Source organism: Bufo gargarizans, chromosome 2, assembly GCF_014858855.1.
Source record: "Bufo gargarizans isolate SCDJY-AF-19 chromosome 2, ASM1485885v1, whole genome shotgun sequence".
NCBI lineage: Eukaryota > Metazoa > Chordata > Amphibia > Anura > Bufonidae > Bufo > Bufo gargarizans.
This window is the reverse complement of record NC_058081.1, coordinates 228,630,722-228,649,882: the sequence shown is the minus strand read 5'-3', so window position 1 is coordinate 228,649,882 and position 19,161 is coordinate 228,630,722. Positions and strand designations below refer to the sequence as shown.

The window sequence follows — 19,161 nt, the reverse complement described above, 5'->3', positions numbered from 1 at the left end:
TACCTCCTTGGCAGCGATGCGATGCAGGCCTCTTCCGGCCTGTGTCCCGCGCTGTACGTCATCGCACCGCCTGCACCGGCCTCTCCCTCCCCTGCCTCAGCACAGTCATCTGTATCGCTGTCCTGTTGATGGCGATACAGATGACTATGGAGATGAACGCTTCCACAATGGAAGCGTTCATCTCCCTGTGCCCCGCCGCCGCCCCCTTCCCCCTCCCCCCCACTTCTGAGCAGCTCTGGGGGGAGGGGGCAATTGCCCCGTTGCTCCCCCCCCTGGATCCGCCAGTGTGCCCATTCCTTTGGAGGGCATAGTGTCATAGTGTATATCAACTGTAACGCTAATGGAAGGCATTCGCTATGATAAAAGGGATTCTGTCACCTGGATTTTGCCTATAGAGCTGCAGACTTGTGCTGCTAGATAGCCGCTAGCACGTCCGAAATATACGTTACGGAGCTCTAACTTGGTGACATCCGGGAGCAAGGAGGAGATTCGGGGGTTGCAGGTGGTGCTCGCTCCTTCACAGTGGGCGTGGCTGGGCCCCAGAAACGTTAGTAACAGCCCTTTGGGCTCCTTACTTGCCTCATTTACATATATATATATATATATATATATATATAAACTTTTTTTTTAAACTAAATAAAAGCACTCAGAGCTATGGGGAATGTATATTGCGGATGTGCTAGCGGCGATCTAGCAGCAAATGCCTGCAGCTCTATAGGCAAAACCCAGGTGACAGAATCCCTTTAACCGTGGCTTCACACTAAGGCTATGTAACTCAACAGCTGACAGAAGGCATTCCCTATAATCAATTTAGTTACACTGCACACATGAACAGGGCAAAATATTTAACCGTAGCCTACTACTGCCGCTATGTGAAGCAACAGCTAACAAAAGGCATTCGCTATATTCAAATTAGTTCCACTGCACACAGGTACAGGGCGAAGTATTGAACCGTGGCTTCATACTGACACTATGTAATGCATCAGCTAACAGAAGGTATTCACTATAATCAATTTAGTTCCACTGCACACATGTACCGGGCGAAGTATTTAACAGTGATGTCATACTGGCAGTATAGCTTGTTAAGAGCTCATTTGCATCCCTTCTCTCCCAGAATTCCAGAGGAGCATGTATGGCCTATAAGTCTCCTCACACTGATTAAGGTGCTCTCTAGCTAAGGAGAGTTAGTTCCCCCCCCTTACCCGGACACAGGCCTCTCACCCAGTTAAGCCAGTACTCTCTGCTCTGCACTGATGAGGGGCAATCACCCTGAAAACATCTGTCTGCAGATGAGGTGCTGGCTTATTTAATATCCAAGTCATGTCTCAAGGCTTATTTTAAGAGCTGAACATTGATTTATAGGATAGCTGCCTTACATCTGGTGGCATTAGAGGCAGAGCTTGTTAAGAGCTCATTTGCATCCCTTCCCATACTGACACAATGTACCGCAACAGCTATGTACAGGGTGAAATACTTAACCGTGGCCTAACACTGACGCTGTTTAACGCAACAGCTAACAGAAGGCATTCACTGTATCAATTTGCTCCACTGCACACATGTACAGGGCAAAAAATTACACCGTCCTGGAATATGAATGCAATATAACTGTAACACTAAAATAGACGATTAACTCTGAATGTGGGTGCACTAGGATGTGATGCACACAGCAAATACACTCAACCTGCAATCTCCCTGCTGGCTCTCCACACTCTCTCTACAGTCTCAAAAAAACTCTCACAATGTTTTCCCTGCATTCTTTCTCTCCAGTATTCCTAAAAAAAAACTGTCTTCAGCAACACTGTCCCTAGCACATGAGCCTTTTACATGTCTCTCCCTATGCTCAGTTTACAGTGAAATGGCAACAACCGCACGGGATTAAGGTTTTATAGGGCTGTGACACAGAGGATGGCTATCTGCGTATTGCCTGGCTGCTTAACGGCATTATGGGCGATTTAGTGTTCCAGGGCTTCTTACTTTTAATTTGTAACACGTGCAGCTGCCATTTTAGGAAAACCTGATTCGTTACCACGAATTGTGAGGAAATTTGGCTTTGTTGCAAATTAAAGTTTTTCTAGATATAGGGGGAACAGTTGTTCAAAAATTGCAGCTTGGTGGCAGTTCTTGTGATCCCATACATTTCCTTTTACTTTTTCTTGTGCAAATCACGATGAACCCCTATGTTGAGATCAGCCAGAAGACCTCATACTCTCATCCTGGAACTTCTTGTACCAAAACAACTAAGAAGCTCCATACAGTTTCTGTCCTTACACTCTGTCATACTGGTCACTGGAAGTTCAACAGATTCAGATTATAAGAATAAAAATTTCTTTATAAAATTAAGCAAGCTTTCTAGGCAAAGTTTTGACTGCTGAAGAATGAAGAGCATAATGGATGGATTTTAGTATATATCATTAAAGCATACCTGAGTTTTCAAAAACAGCTTGCATAAGTGCTGTGCGTCTTTGTACAATCATAACTGTTTAGGGAAGCCCCAAAAAGACCTATTCCTTATGTTTTTTTCAGCCTAATTATTCTTCACTTAAGCTGCATAGCTAGATGCATTTCTCTTACAAGCAGGGGCATCTCCCTTCTGTGGAATCTACCAGTACTGTACGGCTGTGACGTCCTTTCCCTTACTTCCCATTATGTTTGTTTCAAGCTCTGAAGCTAACCGAACAGAGGAGGCAGAATTACACTTACAAACACACAGGAGTACACTCCTGTAATCTTCAGAAGCAGTGTGGAAGCATTTTTTTTTTATCAAGCTCAGGATCTTAGCTTGCTCTGACACAACCCAACTTCTTCTCTGCAGTCTCTGTTAGTTAGAAGTTAGACCCCCTAGTGGTCATGACTTTACAGCTTTTTTTCAGGTAGATGCACGCATATTTTTTAAATGAAGTAATTGAGAAATTTGCTTACCATTCTCTATATCTAGAAACAGTAAAGTACTATCTTTATAACAGTGTGGTTCTATAGTGTATTGGCAAACTTGCTGCCTGCCATGTAAAAGGTCTAGTGGTCATATCCCTACAGAAACCTGTAAAATAACCTCTTTAGTAAGTGTCTGTGTACTGAGATGGTCCCTCCCCAAAACCATATTAAACGGGAGGGCTACACAGCTTTGTTAGTATTCCTTGCACTGAAGTGAATATTAAAATCACAGACCTGAAGTGACTGGGCCCAGTGCACTGCAGCCCTAATATTTTAACTTTTAGCATTTTGCACAAACACTATAATAAATTATTACAGCCAGCTAATTGCTGTGTAGCATCTAACCAAACTGCTAGTAATATAACGGTAGTTATTTTAGAAGAGTTTTAGTAAGTAAATGGAGCTGTTTCATTGCTGAATTATTCTTTTTATTGCTGTCTCTTAAAGACTTATGAACTAAGAAGAGGTGTGAGACGTGGCAAGATATAACATAATTACACTTCATCGGCACTGTAACAAATTGATGTAGCTTGTTAAGTATTATCTGTAAAAAAAAATATAATATCTAAAAGCAGAGGTGGTAATATAGATGTTTTGCCAAATACAGCCATGTGTTAATATTATATGTGCTTTTATAGTTTGCGATCGTATGTGTGTGTACAGAACTTTATATTATATTTGTCACACAATTATTATTAGTTAAGCAAAATAAACCAGAATAAACATCTAACAAATATCTAAAAATATCTTTTTTTTTCTTATCACTTGATTAGTGATGAAAGAACATCGGCCTGGATGGTTCACTAATGCGCGTTTGTTCGAGAACCGCGCGTTTGCGGCAGGCCCCATTGACTTTAATGGCAGGCGAACCTGAAAAATCTTCAGGTCATGTTTGCAGCCACCAAATACTTACTAGAAGTGCACAAATAGTCCCACAACATGGACAGTGACATACCAGAGGGGGATCATTGGCAAAAATTCCCACAAAAAATATGTATTTTAATCAGGGGCTATTTTTATGCGTCTTAAAGGGAAACTCTCAAAAATGTGCCCTGCTGGAGCCTAGAAAAGGCCATGGGAGTACAGGCCCCAAAAATTTGGCATTCACCTGACAGAAAAGAACTTTTGATGACGTGGCTGAAGGTACATTAGGCGGTCACTGGCTAAAAATTTTACTGTAGGGCAGTACAGGCCCCAAAAATTTGGCATTTACCTGACTGAAAAGAACTTGTGATGATGTGGTTGGAGGTACATTAGGCGGTCACTGGATAAAAATGTTACTGTAGGCCAGTACAGGCCCCAAAATTTTGGCATTCACAAGACAGAAAAGGCCTTTTGTGCCGTTATAGATACATAAGACAAGGACCATTCGGGTCGTGGCAGATATATGTGGGCTGGCATGAGGAAATTCAATTACATGTGGTCGTCACAGGTGTTGAATTCCTCCGAGATCCATGCCTCATTAATTTTTAGAAATGTGAGTTAGTCCACACTGTTGTAAGCTAGGCGAGTGCGCTGAACGTCCTTTTGGACAGGACACTTGACAAGGGGCAAGCCAAGAGTTTCATGGCAAATTGTAGCAGCTCTGGCCACAGGTCAAGCCTGCACACCCAGTAGTCCAGGGGTTCCTCGCTTCTTAGAGTGTCCACATCGGCCGATGTCGTCGGACACCTGTCGGTCTAGGCATTCCCTGAGGCTGGATCCGTAGGGCGGCTGTCGATAGGTTGGCTGCAAGAATGATCTCCTATCCGAAGTGACCAACACATGTTCAAACCACCCTCTTCTTGCAGGCGCGGTAGGATTGTTACCCGCACCTGTTTCGCTGTGGGTGGAAATTCCTCTGCCTTCGCCCGCAATAGCAGAATGCAGCCTCTCTCGAAGCTAGGCCTGGAAATGCTGCATTCTGCCAGCCCTCTGTGATGCTGGTAACATGTCTGCCATTTTGTGTTTGTACCGGGGGTCTTAGTACGTTGCAACCCAGTACTGGTCCTTGCCCTTTATGCTTTTTATATGGGGGTCCATCTTCAAACACTGTAGCATGAAAGCCCCCATTTTCACTAAATTGGAAATGGTGGAGGGCTCTGGCTCCTGCTCATCGCCTAGGAGAATGTCGTCCTCAGTCTCCTCCCCCCAGCCACGGTCCCCCTCAAAGCCTGCTCTTCTTGCACCTCCTCCTCCCCCCAGCCATCATCCTCATCTGACTCCTCTTCAGACTCCTGCTGACTTCAGACTCCTGCTGTCTCAGATGGAGTAGCCCCACCGGGAATTCATTCATCATTGCGACTTCCTCATCGTCCAGCTCCTGCTCCTCGACGGCTTGATCAATGACACAACGCAATGTGGCCGCAGAGCTGAAAGCAGTGCAGAACCAGTGTGGCTCTTGGCTTCCAGGCACAACAGCCGCAGCACAGCATGGCAACATCTTATCTGGGACATCGAATAGGTTCTGGGAAACTTGGGGGACGCAGTGGAAGAGGCGGTAGCAGTGGCAAAGGAGGAGTCAGCTGAAGAGGAGACGGAGGATGGAGTAGGAGGAGGAGAAGAAGAGGCAGGCCTACATGCAATCATTGGCGGTAACACCAAATCCACATGGGAGCCACAGGTTACATGCTTGACGGCCATCAGAATGTTCACCCAGTGGGCAGTAAAAGTTATGTACTTTCGCTGCCCGTGATTGCTAGACCATGTGTCTGTGGTCAGATGTATCTTGGCACAGACACTGTGTGCCAGATATATATTCACTTGCCGCTAAATGCGACCATATAGCTCTGGGATGCCCTTCTGGGAGAAATAATTCCTTCCGGGGACCATCCATTGCGGTGTTCCAATGGCCACAAATTTTCTAAAGACCTCCGAGTCCACCAGTTTTTTATGGCAGTAGTTGGCAGGCTAGCAGTGTGACAAGCCGCGGTCAGCAGTTGGACAAGATTGTTATCCGGCGTCATCAATTTTTTAAGTTTTTACTCTTCTCGAACATTTGGGCCACGGAAGCCTGCCTTCTGCCAGATTGAACGAAACGACGGCACAATGGAAGGCGTAGTGGAGGACAAATGGGAGGAGAGAGTAGAAGGAGAAGAGGCAGGACGTGGAACGCCAGGAATGTGGCTTTGTGGGTTCTGATGGCATTTTGAGGTGTTGAATTCCTCCGAGATCCATGCCTCATTCATTTTTAGAAATGTGAGTTAGTCCACACTGTTGTGAGCTAGGCGAGTGCGCTGAACGTCCTTTTGGACAGGACACTTGACAAGGGGCAAGCCTTTTTGGCGAACCACGAACGTGCAAAGTTCGCAGCTAAACGACCGCCGGGCGAACCGCAAGGCCATCTCTACACTTGATTTGTTTGTGCTTCAGTGTACAATGATAACTATGAAGGAGTATGTCTTGGTTATTCCCTGCTTCACTTGCACAGCTAGAAGCATTTCTCTCAGAGGCAGTAGGTGTCTCCCTTCTTTGAAGCCTGCCAGTACTATACTAGCAGTGACTTCCTTTCTCTTCCTTCCCACTATGTTTATTTTCATCTAGGGCGCTAACACAGCAGATGAGGGGAGGGAGAACACACCTACAGACAGACAGGACACTCTTCTGCCCTTGAAAAGCTGCGAAGAGGCAGTGCTTCTATCAGAGCTCACAAGCTCAGCTAACTTTGACATGCTCCCATTTCCTGTGAACCATCTTCTGTCTGTCTGTTGCTGGAGACTGACCAACTCTGTTTAGATTCCTTTTTTCATGGCATCTCTTACAATTTACCAGCAGCGTTTTTGTTTATGAGATATGACCCCTTTGGTTGTTTTATAGTGACACTATTAATCCCCCCCCCCCCCCCCATCTTATTTCTCTATTTGGAAACTGACCTTTCCTAACATGCAGTGGACTGCATATTATGTGGAAGTGAGACCCCTAGTGGCCATGCCTTTACAGCTTTTTTCAGGTGGACGCTGGCAGACTTTTTAAATAAAGTTACTTAAATATTTGCTAATTACACCATTCTGTATTAAATAAAAGAGTTTTCCAGGATTTTGATACTGATGACCTCTCCTCGGGATAGGTCATCAGTATCTAATCGATGGGGAACTCCACCGATCAACTGTTTGAGAAGACACCAGTACTCCTGTGAGCTACGTGGCTTTCTCTGAGCTTTGCAGCAAATTGTGACTATAAGCAAAATTGCTAAAAAATCCAAATTTGCAACTAAAGTACAAGCTTGAGAAAGGTCCTTTGATAGACCTGCAGCATTGCTGTCTGTACATAGGCCAATAAACCACCACTTTTGGAATCTGGAGTGCTGCAAACTTTTCTATACATAAACCTAAAATAATGCATTAGCTAAGTTCACTTTCAGACAGTGCTTGGTGCAACCTCTTTGACACCATGGTCTGGACACTGATAAATTGGTTGCGGTTGTTAATTAGGTCTTGGCTGAGTCATGGTGTCTGTAAATGGTCTAATTAGACAGTGAGGGGTGATTAGATGAATTAGCACTCATCTTCTCTCCTTTTATTTTGAAAAAGACGACTATATGTAAGAATTACATGGTGTGTATGCTCTCTGATATGGAGAAAAAATGATAACATGCACAGAAGTCCATGTTATCCATTTCCCTTTGTTCATGTACAGTAACATATATAACTACAGCCTGTCAGCACCTTCCCCTGCCCTCTTCTCCTGCTTCACACTGGCTGAGATCACAGCTAGATTAAGGAGGATCTGCTTCAACTTTATCTATTTAAGTCTATATAACAGCTACAGATTTTTTAAAGCTGACATTATGAGATTGTGGAGCCAGAGATAGCGTGTTTCCAAATCTGTTTGGGAGTGAGAACTGCCTGCAGTATATGGAGCTCCTACTTTGCCCTAGTGTATCTACGGCTGTAGTGTAAGTCGAATCCTGATCACAATCTTATTTTAAAGCTTACATTCTCTAGCTGCTATACAGCTTGAAATAATACCTTAAAGGCTATGTACACCTTTGGCGGCAATTTTTTTATTACTGCATTGTACTCATTTTGAGCTAAAAATAATTGGTAAAAGTAATATTTGAATTAGGGTAAATGTTTTCCATTTGTCAGAAATATATTAGATATTTCTCTCTAGTGCTAATAGTTATCCATATTACTATAGCATTAACTGCTATCATTGGAAAAGCAGTCTGCATATTTTATTCTAAAGACTGGGTACTGTCAGGATAGGGACCGTGTAAAATGGAAATTTTATTGATGCTTAAAGGCTATGTACACCTTTGGGGACAATTGTTTATTATTGCATTGTACTTATTTTGAGCTTAAAGTAATTTTTTAAATTGTTTTTTATTAAAAACATGGATTCCTTTTTTCTATACATTCCATAATTGTGGTCCCTAGCTCTACTGCCAACCCAACACAACTGTCCCATTGAACTTGGCTGACAGTTTCATTAATCTAGTACGTCTCTGTCTTTGTCACACTTGTACATGTGTTATATGGTCCAGGACTGAATACAGACTGAAAGCAGACAAAATACCTGGAGAAATTACCCACAAAACCATTGACAAAACACAGAAACTCGAAGATGTCATCCATGTTAGCTTATAACATATTCTAAGGAGTAGTTATGGACGAACATTGGCTGGGAAGATTTGCGAACGTGATCAAATGTCCGCGAACTGCAAGATAGCGGCGGGCCTCATTCACTTTAATGGCAGGCGAACCTAAAAAACCTTCAGGTCATATTTGCAGCCATCAAATACTTACTAGAAGTGCACAAATATTCCTACAACCTGGACAGTGACATACCAGAGGGGGTCAATGGCAAAAATTCCCACAAAAAAATATGTATTTTAATCAGGGGCCATTTTTATGCGTAACAAAGGGAAACTGTCAAAATGTGCCCTGCTGGAGCCTAGAAAAATTTAATTTTAGACCACGGAAGTACAGGCCCCAAACATTAGGCATTGACCGGACAGAAAACCACAAGTGATTATGTGGCTGGAGGTATATTAGACGGTCAATGGATATCAATTTTTCTGCAGGCCAGTGGACTACAGGTCCCAAAAATTATTCATTCGCCTTACAGAAAAGAACAATTGATTATGTGGCTGGAGGTACATTAGGCGGTCACTGTATAACAATTAACTGTTGGCCAGTTAGATTACAGGCCCCAAAAATTATGCATTCACCATACAGAAAAGATCAAGTGACTATGTGGCTGGAGGTATATTAGACAGTCAATAGATATCAATTTTACTGCAGGCTAGTGGACTACAGGCCCCAAAAATTATTCATTCACCATACAGAAAACATCAAGTGATTATGTGGCTGGAGGTACATTAGATGGTTATTGTACAACAATTTTACTTCAGGCCAGAGAAACAGTTGTGAGTACCAATCCTACAGCGCATGCAAGAAGAGGGCAATTTGAACATGTGTTGGTCACTTCGGATATGAGATCATTCTTGCAGCCAACGCATCGACAGCTGCCCTCTGGATCTAGCCTCAGGGAACGCCTAGACTGACAGGTGTCCGACTACATTGGGTTAACGGCTGATGTGGACGCTCTGAGAAGCGAGGAACCCCTTGACTACTGGGTGTGAAGGCTTGACTTCTGGCCAGAGCTGGTAGAATTTGCCATGGAACTTTTGGCTTGCCCCTCGTTGAGTGTCCTGTCTGAAAGGACGTTCAGCGCAGCAGGGGGGATCGTGACCGATAAGCGCACTCGCCTAGCTCACGACAGTGTGGACTACCTCACATTTCTAAAAATGAATGAGGCATCGACCTCGGAGGAATTTAACACCTATGATGACCACGTTTAATTGAATTTCCTCATGCCAGCCCACGCATATCCGCTACCACCCAGAACAAATAATGGTCCCTGTCTTATGTAAATACAGCGGCATAAAAAGCCTTTTCTGTCCGATGAATGCCTAAGGTTTGGCAATGAATGTTTGGCAATGAATCGCTGCACGACTAAGTTTAGGACATGTGCCATGCACGGCACGTGTTTCATTTTGCCCTGTTTCAGCAAGCTCAGCAGATTGGCACTGTTGTCGCACATAACTTTGCCAACTGTCAAATTGAGTGGGGTTAGCCACTGATCAGCCTGTGACTGCAGAGCTGAAATCAGCGCAGGACAAGTGTGGCTCTTGGCTTCCAGGTACAACAGCCGCAGCACAGCATGGCAACATCTCACCTGGCACTTTGAATAGGTTCTGGGGGGCTGTGGGGGGTGCAACAAAAGAGGCGGTAGCAGTGGAAATGGTGGAGTCAGCCAAGTAGGAGACAGAGGATGGAGTAGGAGGAGGAGAAGAGGAGGTAGGCCTGCATGCAATCCTTGGCAGTAACATCAAATCCGCACGGGTGCCACAGGTTGCATGCTTGACAGCTGTCAGAAGGTTCACCCAGTGGGCAGTAAAAGTTATATACTTTCCCTGCCCGTGTTTGCTAGAACACGATATATCTTGGCACCGACACTGTGTGCCAGAGATACATTCACTTGCTGCTGAACATGGCCATATAGCTCTGGGATGCCCTTGTGGGAGAAATATTTCCTTCTGGGGACCTTCCATTGCGGTGTGCCAATGGCCAAAAATTTTCTAAAGGCGTCCGAGTCCCATTCACACGACCATATTTTTGGTCTAAACCTAATACGCATTTTCTTGCAGATCGCACACGGTTTATATGGCAGTAGTTGGCGGGCTAGCGGTTCCAACAAGCCGGCGGTCAGCCGTTGGGCAAGAGGGTTATCCGGCGTCATCAACTTTTTACGTTCAAACATTTTGGCCACGGAAGCCTATCTTTTGCCACAAGGACGTGATGACGGCACGGTGGAAGGCAGAGTGGAGGACAAGTAGGAGGAGAGAGGAGAAGAGGCAGAACGTGGAGCGCCGGGAGTGTGGCTTTGTGGGTTCTGACGTTGTTGCTCCCACTGGGCTCGGTGATGGAAGGCCAGGTGCCTTCTTAAGGCGGTCGTCCCTAGATGAGAGTTAAGCTTACCGCGACTTATGCGCTGACTGCAGATGGCAACACTATTGTCAGCAGCTGACACGTTAAAAAAAGCACACACTGCGGAGCCATGTGCCGGCATCCTGGGAGCTCCAGATGTGACCGTGCATGGTGGTAGGCTCATTCCAGATACATTTGTAGTCTGCTTTTTGCCTCCTCTGCCCTGCGAGTTCTGCCTGCTTCTCCTCTTTCTTCTCCCTATCTGCTGCTCCGTCTATCCCTCTGAACTCCCCTCCTCTTCCTCTCTTGTGGTCACCCACGTGACGTCCATCGACACATCATCATCGTCACCTTCACCACAATTAGAGATCTCGAAGTAGGCAGCAACAGCAGAGACCACTCTCCTTGGGCTGATCTGTTTACTGTCGTCAGACCGCTGGGTGGTGGCCGTTGCTACCTTCTTTTCCTCATCCGATGCCAAGAATGGCTGCACATCTGTAAGGTCTGGAAATGGATGGGAAAATAATTCCTCTGAGTCAAGTGGAGGGGTTATGGTGGTGGTGGTGGTGTCTTTGGGGGTGCACACAGCAGAGAGTAAGGGAGGGTGCTGATACAGCGGATGAGGAGGGTGCAGAAGGGAAGGCTGAGTGAGCCACTCAACCAACTCTGGTCTGTCCTTTGACATAATCGCAGGCACCTTCTCCAACTTCCCACTTAGGCTCCGACCTGGTGCACCTGCCCGACCCCTACCACCCCTGTGGAATGGCCTGCCTCTTCCTCTGCCTGTCATTTTCAAAATGACCTTTTGACAAAGTCCCTATAGAAGCGCAGTATTTGTGGAAGCAGGTATATCGCAGGCCTCAATCAATATTTTGTGGAAGCCAGTATATCAATCCCCTCTATCAGTATTTTGTGGAAACAGGTATATAGAACCCAATAATAAGTATTTGCTGAAAGACAGTAAATCAAACCCCTTAATTAATATTTGGTTGAAGCTGGTGTATCGCAGGCCTCAATCAATATTTGGTGGAAGCCGGTATATCAATACCCTGCATCAGTATTTTGTGGAAACAGGTATATAGAACCCAGTAATGAGTATTTGCTGGAAGCCAGTAAATCAAACCCCTTAATCAATATTTCTGGGAAGCTGGTGTATCTCAGGCCTCAATCAATATTTTGTGGAAGCCAGTATATCAATCCCCTCTATCAGTATTTTGTGGAAACAGTTATATAGAACCCAATAATGAGTATTTGCTGGAAGCCAGTATATCAAACCCCTTAATCAATATTTTGTGGAAGCCGGTGTATAGCAGGCCTTAATTAATATTTGTTGGAAGCCAGTATATCAATACCCTGTATCAGTATTTTGTGGAAACAGGTATATAGAACCCAATAATGAGTATTTGCTGGAAGCTGGTGTATCGCAGGCCTCAATCTACATTTGGTGGAAGCCGGTGTATCACACCCCCTCAATCAGTATTTTGTGAAAGCAGGTGTATCACACCCCTCAATCAGTATTTTATGGAAGCAGGTATATTGCACCCCTTAATCTTATGTTAGAATGCATATTATAGGTATATCACACGCCTCTATCAGTTTTTTTTGGGGGGGGGGGCAACAGGTATATCACACCTGTTGCAATTACTTATTCCAATAGTGTTCGTCCCTCTATGTAGCTGCGGTATCTCAGCAGAACCGCACACAACTGCTGCACAATACAAATGCACTATAATATACTTTCTATGTTAGAAAGTATATTTTAAATATATCACACCCCTCTGTATGTCACACCTATCGATAGCACACCAATACCATTCCTTAAAAGGACTTTTGTGGCCCTATTAGCTAGCATTTGGTGTCCCTAACAGTCTGTCCCTGCTCCACACAGCAACCTCTTCCTACACTGGCAAAAAACAGAATGTAAAATGGCTGCCAGATCGGGTTTATTTATAGGATAGGGGGTATGTCCATGTGCTGAAACATCTCATTTGGCTGTCCTGTCCCACCTGATGGATGTGTCATAGGTCAAAGTTCTGTACAATGCAAAGAATATGGCATCGGTGGACATCGCCATATGTTCGCCTGTTCAGCAAACCATGAACAAGCAAAGTTTGCAGCTAAATGACCGCCAGGCAAACCACAAGGCCATCTCTACTAAGGAGTAATCATTTTGACCATTTTAATTCATTGAAAGAGTCTAAGGGGTGTACCTGTCTTTTGAAAGCATTTTAGGGCGGAACTTGTAATTTTTCCCAAAAGTTTTAGAACAGGGGTCCATATCCTCCACATTGAACCAATCCAAGGGGCTACAAATAAAACTTAAAGAGGTATTGTGCACTGAAACATTTCTGGCATATTAATCATTTATACCATAAATGTCTAAGTGTACACTTCCATATTTATCAGAGTGGCTAACGCTGATTAATAAATGTGGTGCAGCTATAGAGACATTTAACTTTGTACCAACTACTGGTTAGCTTACTTTGCAACAAAATTTTACACCAGAATTGTGGTGCTGTTCTGGCAAGAATGTTGCACATTAGGCCACGACTCTTTCCCCTACAAAGACATGACTCCCTTTCAAGAATGACACACCCCTCCTTGTCAGGCTACATCCAGACATTTTCTCTAAACCTAGATGTGCCAAATTTTGTCACATTTTGGCACAACTTCCACTAAAATTTAGGTGAGGAGAGGAGGATAAGAGTGGTCGTGGTGTTAGTGGTCATGGTACTCATGGTGGCTGGATCCTCTCCCTCTCTTCCAAAGCTAGCCTAGGGATGAGGGGGCCACAGATGGGAGCAGTAGTTGTGTCCTCCAGGGCCTACCCTGGTTGGATTCTCCTGGCTAATGGAAGGTCTGGAGCCTTTGATGTAGTGATATAGGTAAAGGACAATAGACCAGAGCAATTGCAGTGCAGCTGAACAAGGTAGCAGAGAGTGATTACTGGAGTACACGGCTACAAACACTTTCATATGTGATAGAGGCACAAACCTTTGGAGGTAACCATAGCGTAACCATGGGTTACCTCCAAAGTCCTTCTGAGATGCAAATCCTTACATAACAATTTCAGCTGGGGGGGGGGGGGGGTGCAGTTGCCCATATATCCAATTTTTCTTCTGCAATTCCTAGAAACCCTTGAATAGAGCTATGAAGTCTAATTAGTTGTAGACGTGTCCTTACAGATGAAAATATTGACCACTCTCTTCAGCTGCTCACAGTCTCATGGCTTTACCAGTCCCCAGAGCATCAATTGGTTGGTAATGGCTGACAGGACTGGAAGTAGCTCCTTCACTAGTCTTGGTGCAACACACACCAAACTCAGTGAGGCAAGGAAAGATTAGCCTAAGGGTTTAAAGGGGTTATTCCATATAGTACGCATCAATCTCTTTCTAACAAAGCTAGAACCAGCTCTGACCTTACATGGGTCCAGAGATTTCCCCATTAATTGCTTTGCTAGATTTATATCAAGCTGGCAGCTCAAGGGGAGTGTCTTTTTTGCTTTTGCTAAGGAGGCGTGTCTCAGCTCTCCCTATCACAGCCCAGGAGTCAGTTGAAGGATGAAACTGAGCATGTGCGGCCATCTCAGTGAGCAGGACAAAGAAATAAGAAAAAGAACAAAGAGCAAGTGCTGCTATACAGATACATTTTATTGAATAACTCAGTGGCTATACTGAATTTTTTATTATATGCAATTATAAAAGTACTCAGATCCAGGTGCTGGTTTGAAAACTGTAGAATGTTTTTTGTGGGATGACCCCTTTAAGCTCTTCCTGCTCCTGAAATTATCTATAATCATTGTAATGTACTAAATGTATATGAACTGAGGACAATATCCTATGATAAAATGAATCAGTTCACTGGGTGTACTTTTTCTTATATCGAATATGTTTATTTATAAGCCTTTGAAAGGTTTAGTTGTTTTTAACATATTTGTTCTTTTTGCTTTCTAAAAATGTGCTGAAAAATTCAATTACTCTAATAGTTTTGAAAATTATTGTCTGCTATTCTTTGTCGACTGCAAGGATGAGCTGAGACCCATATTTGGTCAAAAAGTAGTGGGGGAAACATCCATCTTACTCACTGTCATTCTGTACTTGGAAAGTTCATTGAACCTTTAATAAAGAGGCTTAATTTAGTCTTCCGTAAGAAATGTGCGCTCAACTTAAAAGCAATCACAGCTGAGCTGCCTTGGATTTACAAGTCATTATACCCCCTTCTAGTTTCCCATTAGTTTTCTATTGTAGTGTGTCACTGCTAGAAATATGCCACTATAAATGGCAGACAGTTCAAAGTGTTTACTTCCTGAAATAGCAAACATCATTTTCTATAATTACTCAGGTATTTAGAGAATATTTTGCCTCTTTCATATAAAGCATAATTCTTTTGGTATTTTTAAATTTTTCACAGTAACTTTGCATAGTTTATACATATGGTCGGATTACAGTTCTGCACAAGCTGTAATTTAAAAAGTACCAATGAATGTCCATTGGGCCCTACTCAGGGGTGTACATAGAAATCACTGGGCCCCATAGCAAGAATCTGAATTGAGCCCCCTAACCCCGCCCACTACCCACTCCTGGCCCATCCCACCTCCTGTTCTGGCTCCTCCCCTGCCACACGCCTATTTGCCAATAAATAAATGTATACATACATTCGTACGTATTCGTACTGACCAAGAGAATGAAGGGCACAGGTCAGTTTTGCGGCAAAGGGAAAGCCGTAGGAACAAAACCCTGAGGTATCTGAATCTATGGGACTCCTGTGGATATTCCATAAAAGTTTCATCTGCAGTACAGATAATGTGGTAGTGTTACCTGCAGTCCTATGTAAAACCACAGATAACACTAGTGCTGATAATGTGGTAGTGTTACCTGCAGTCCTATGTAAAACCACAGATAACACTAGTGTAGATCATGTGGTAGTGTTACCTGTGTCCTTAGTGTGCCTCCCTGTGCCTCTCCCACGGACTCCATGCTGGCGTCGTTGCCTCTTCTTCCTTCTTCTTTCTCTTGCCCCGCACAGCTGCCTCAAGACATAGGAACACTGTGGGCATGGTGATGGTGACACGGACACAGGGACAGACACACACACACACACACACACATACATACATACATACAATAAATATGACCACATTACACACCACTGCTCTTGTCTGTCTGCTTTGGTAAAGCCGGGCATAGATGGGCTATGTCAGGTTTTAGCAGAGTGGGCACAGTGGACACAGGGCACGATATGTATGCAAGCTCAGCTGAACGAATGCAGGGCAGGAGCCCGAATACACATTGCTCCTCCTGCCAGTGTCATACCCCCCGGGGAATTTTGGGGGGCATTATGGGTTGGCTAACCCCTTTAACTCCTTGCTGCTGATGCTGAGTGTGCACATAGCCACCAATCATATCCCCCCTAAAGGTGACTGATGTGCTGGGGGGGGGGGGAATATGTTTGGTGGCACACTCAGCATCAGCAGCAAGGAGTTAAAAGGGTTATCCAACCCCTAATGCCCCCCAAAATGCCTGTCGGGGGGATGTAGGAGGAAAGCACACTGTTCCCCTAAATTCTCTATGAGCCCCCAGAGGCCTCTCTGACCCCCCCTTCAAAACCCCATTGCTTGCTGCTGCCCTCAAGAATACCCATATCCAACCAACCATATAGAGCAGCCCTTCAGTCTGGGCTGGGGGGGCCGCACTCACTGCCACTGGCTGATGACTTTAGGGCGGCAATCGTGAACGCAGGGACCGAGAGGTTGGTAATAGGCAGGGAGTGCGGCGTCTGCTCTTTGCACTGTGAAAAGCTGATTGGCCAGTGTGAAATGCTGCCCAGATCATCAGGTCAGACAGGAAGCGGGGGGGGGGGCCCAAGGGAGAACACAAGTGCCGCTGCCGCATATTAACTAATAACTGTCTGTGCAGAGTAGACGGAGGGGACGGGGCCTTCTGTGCGCTTCGGGCTCACCTGTGCCGAGGGCCCCATAGCAACGGCGTGGTCTGCCTATATTGGCGGTACGCCACTGGTCCTACTGGATATCCATATTTCTCCAATTTCATAGAGAGGCACACAGTTATATTTTTTCTGTTGGATTGTCAGATGTCATATTGGGGGTGTATTCTCCCTTTCAGTGTATTAACCTGCCATATATTAATTGTTCTATTTTTTTTGGCATGCAGCTTATGTGCTCCTCGATTCAGAGCGCATTGTTTGAAGAAGAGGAGAGGGTGAAGAAACTTCAGGAGAAGGTGGCATCACTTGAGAGTCGCAACAAACAGTTAAAAGATCGCATGAAGAAAGTCAAGAAATCTTTAAGACAAGCCAAAAAGAATGGCAGAAATATGGAGACGATGAATCAAAAACTGAACGCAATTCTGTCTTCTATGACAGGACAGAATATACATGACAATTCATTACAGCAAAAAAATTCCCATTTAACGTATCTGAAAGTATAAGTGACTTATAGAAGCTACAATACAGGCCAGATTTATCATGTAAAAAAGGTTATGCCTGACACGATTTGTAACCTTTCAAGCTTGATTAGACGTTTATTTCCAGGTACTTTGGTTGTATGGTTGTATTCCAATAATCTTGGTTATTAGACACCAGGGGCATCATGAATAGTGTTCTAAGTGGTTAAGAAAACAACAATGGTACAAGCATATCACAAGACACATCTGGTAAAGGTGAATTATTGTGAATATGAATTACACAAAGGAATTCCATATTTCAGATCAGAGGTGTCAGTGCTTACTACTTTTATCAACCATCCACAAGAATGAATGTTAGCTCATCATGGACCTCACTGCTTGGACCCCAGCCAGTCACTGCCAGGGGGTAGCTCAGTTCCTTGTTCTATCCTCATCAGCACATCTATTGCAAGTGGGACTTGCACTGGGCGAGGATGCGTACTGCAGATATATCCAACTCTTTGGAAGGTATAGAAATAGGTATATGAAAGTGTTTGGCTGTATTAAGCGTAGGTGGGCATGCTCGAATGCAGCAGATGTGCTTGACTGCAAACATTTATCACCTATCCTATACATCCAGTAGTTGTTGGTAAAACTATATTAATGTGACATAACTTCTGGAGAATGCTCTGATTTTGTGATACATTTTGGCCTATGTGGGAGTTGCTGGGCAGCTCCAATTTATTATCCTTAGTTACTTTTATATATTTTGTAACCTACAAAACATGTTTCCATGCTTCATAGCCATGTATAACATTATAACACATTCAATAAAAATGTAATTTGTGTATTTTGTACAAATAAACATATTCTACAACATCGTAGAACATATTTTACTCACTAAATTCCACTGTGCACAAGTACAGGTCCTTCTCAGAAAATTAGCATATTGTGATAAAGTTCATTATTTTCGGTAATGTACTGATAAACATTAGACTTTCATATATTTTAGATTCATTACACACAACTGAAGTAGTTCAAGCCTTTTATTGTTTAAATATTGATGATTTTGGCATACAGCTCATGAAAACCCAAAATACCTATCTAAAAAAATTAGCATATCATGAAAAGGTTCTCTAAACGAGCTATTAACCTAATCATCTGAATCAACTTATTAACTCTAAACACCTGCAAAAGATTCCTGAGGCTTTTAAAAACTCCCAGCCTGGTTGATTACTCAAAACCGCAATCATGGGTAAGACTGCTGACCTGACTGCTGTCCAGAAGGCCATCATTGACACTCTCAAGCAAGAGGGTAAGACACAGAAAGAAATTTCTGAACGAATAGGCTGTTCCCAGAGTGCTGTATCAAGGCACCTCAGTGGGAAGTCTGTGGGAAGGAAAAAGTGTGGAGAAGAGGTGACCGGACCCTGAGGAAGATTGTGGAGAAGGACCGATTCCAGACCTTGAGGGACCTGCGGAAGCAGTGGACTGAGTCTGGAGTAGAAACATCCAGAGCCACCGTGTACAGGCGTGTGCAGGAAATGGGCTACAGGTGCCGCATTCCCCAGGTCAAGCCACTTTTGAACCAGAAACAGCGGCAGAAGCGCCTGACCTGGGCTACAGAGAAGCAGCACTGGACTGTTGCTCAGTGGTCCAAAGTACTTTTTTTGGATGAAAGCAAATTTTGCATGTCATTAGGAAATCAAGGTGCCAGAGTCTGGAGGAAGACTGGGGAGAGGGAAATGCCAAAATGCCTGAAGTCCAGTGTCAAGTACCCACAGTCAGTGATGGTCTGGGGTGCCATGTCAGCTGCTGGTGTTGGTCCACTGTGTTTTATCAAGGGCAGGGTCAATGCAGCTAGCTATCAGGAGATTCTGGAGCACTTCATGCTTCCATCTGCTGAAAAGCTTTAT

At 44.2% G+C, this 19,161-nt stretch overlaps 1 protein-coding gene across 1 annotated transcript in view; it reads left to right on the top strand.

Moving 5' to 3' along the window:
• CCDC3 (coiled-coil domain containing 3) overlaps window positions 1–18,124 on the top strand; it is a 102,279-nt gene extending 84,155 nt beyond the window's left edge. The window contains exon 3 of the mRNA XM_044276753.1: window positions 17,015–18,124. Within this exon, the coding sequence (XP_044132688.1) occupies window positions 17,015–17,290 (276 nt within the window). The 3' untranslated portion in view covers window positions 17,291–18,124. The remainder of the gene's footprint in view (window positions 1–17,014) is intronic.
• Window positions 18,125–19,161: the final 1,037 nt, after the last annotated feature.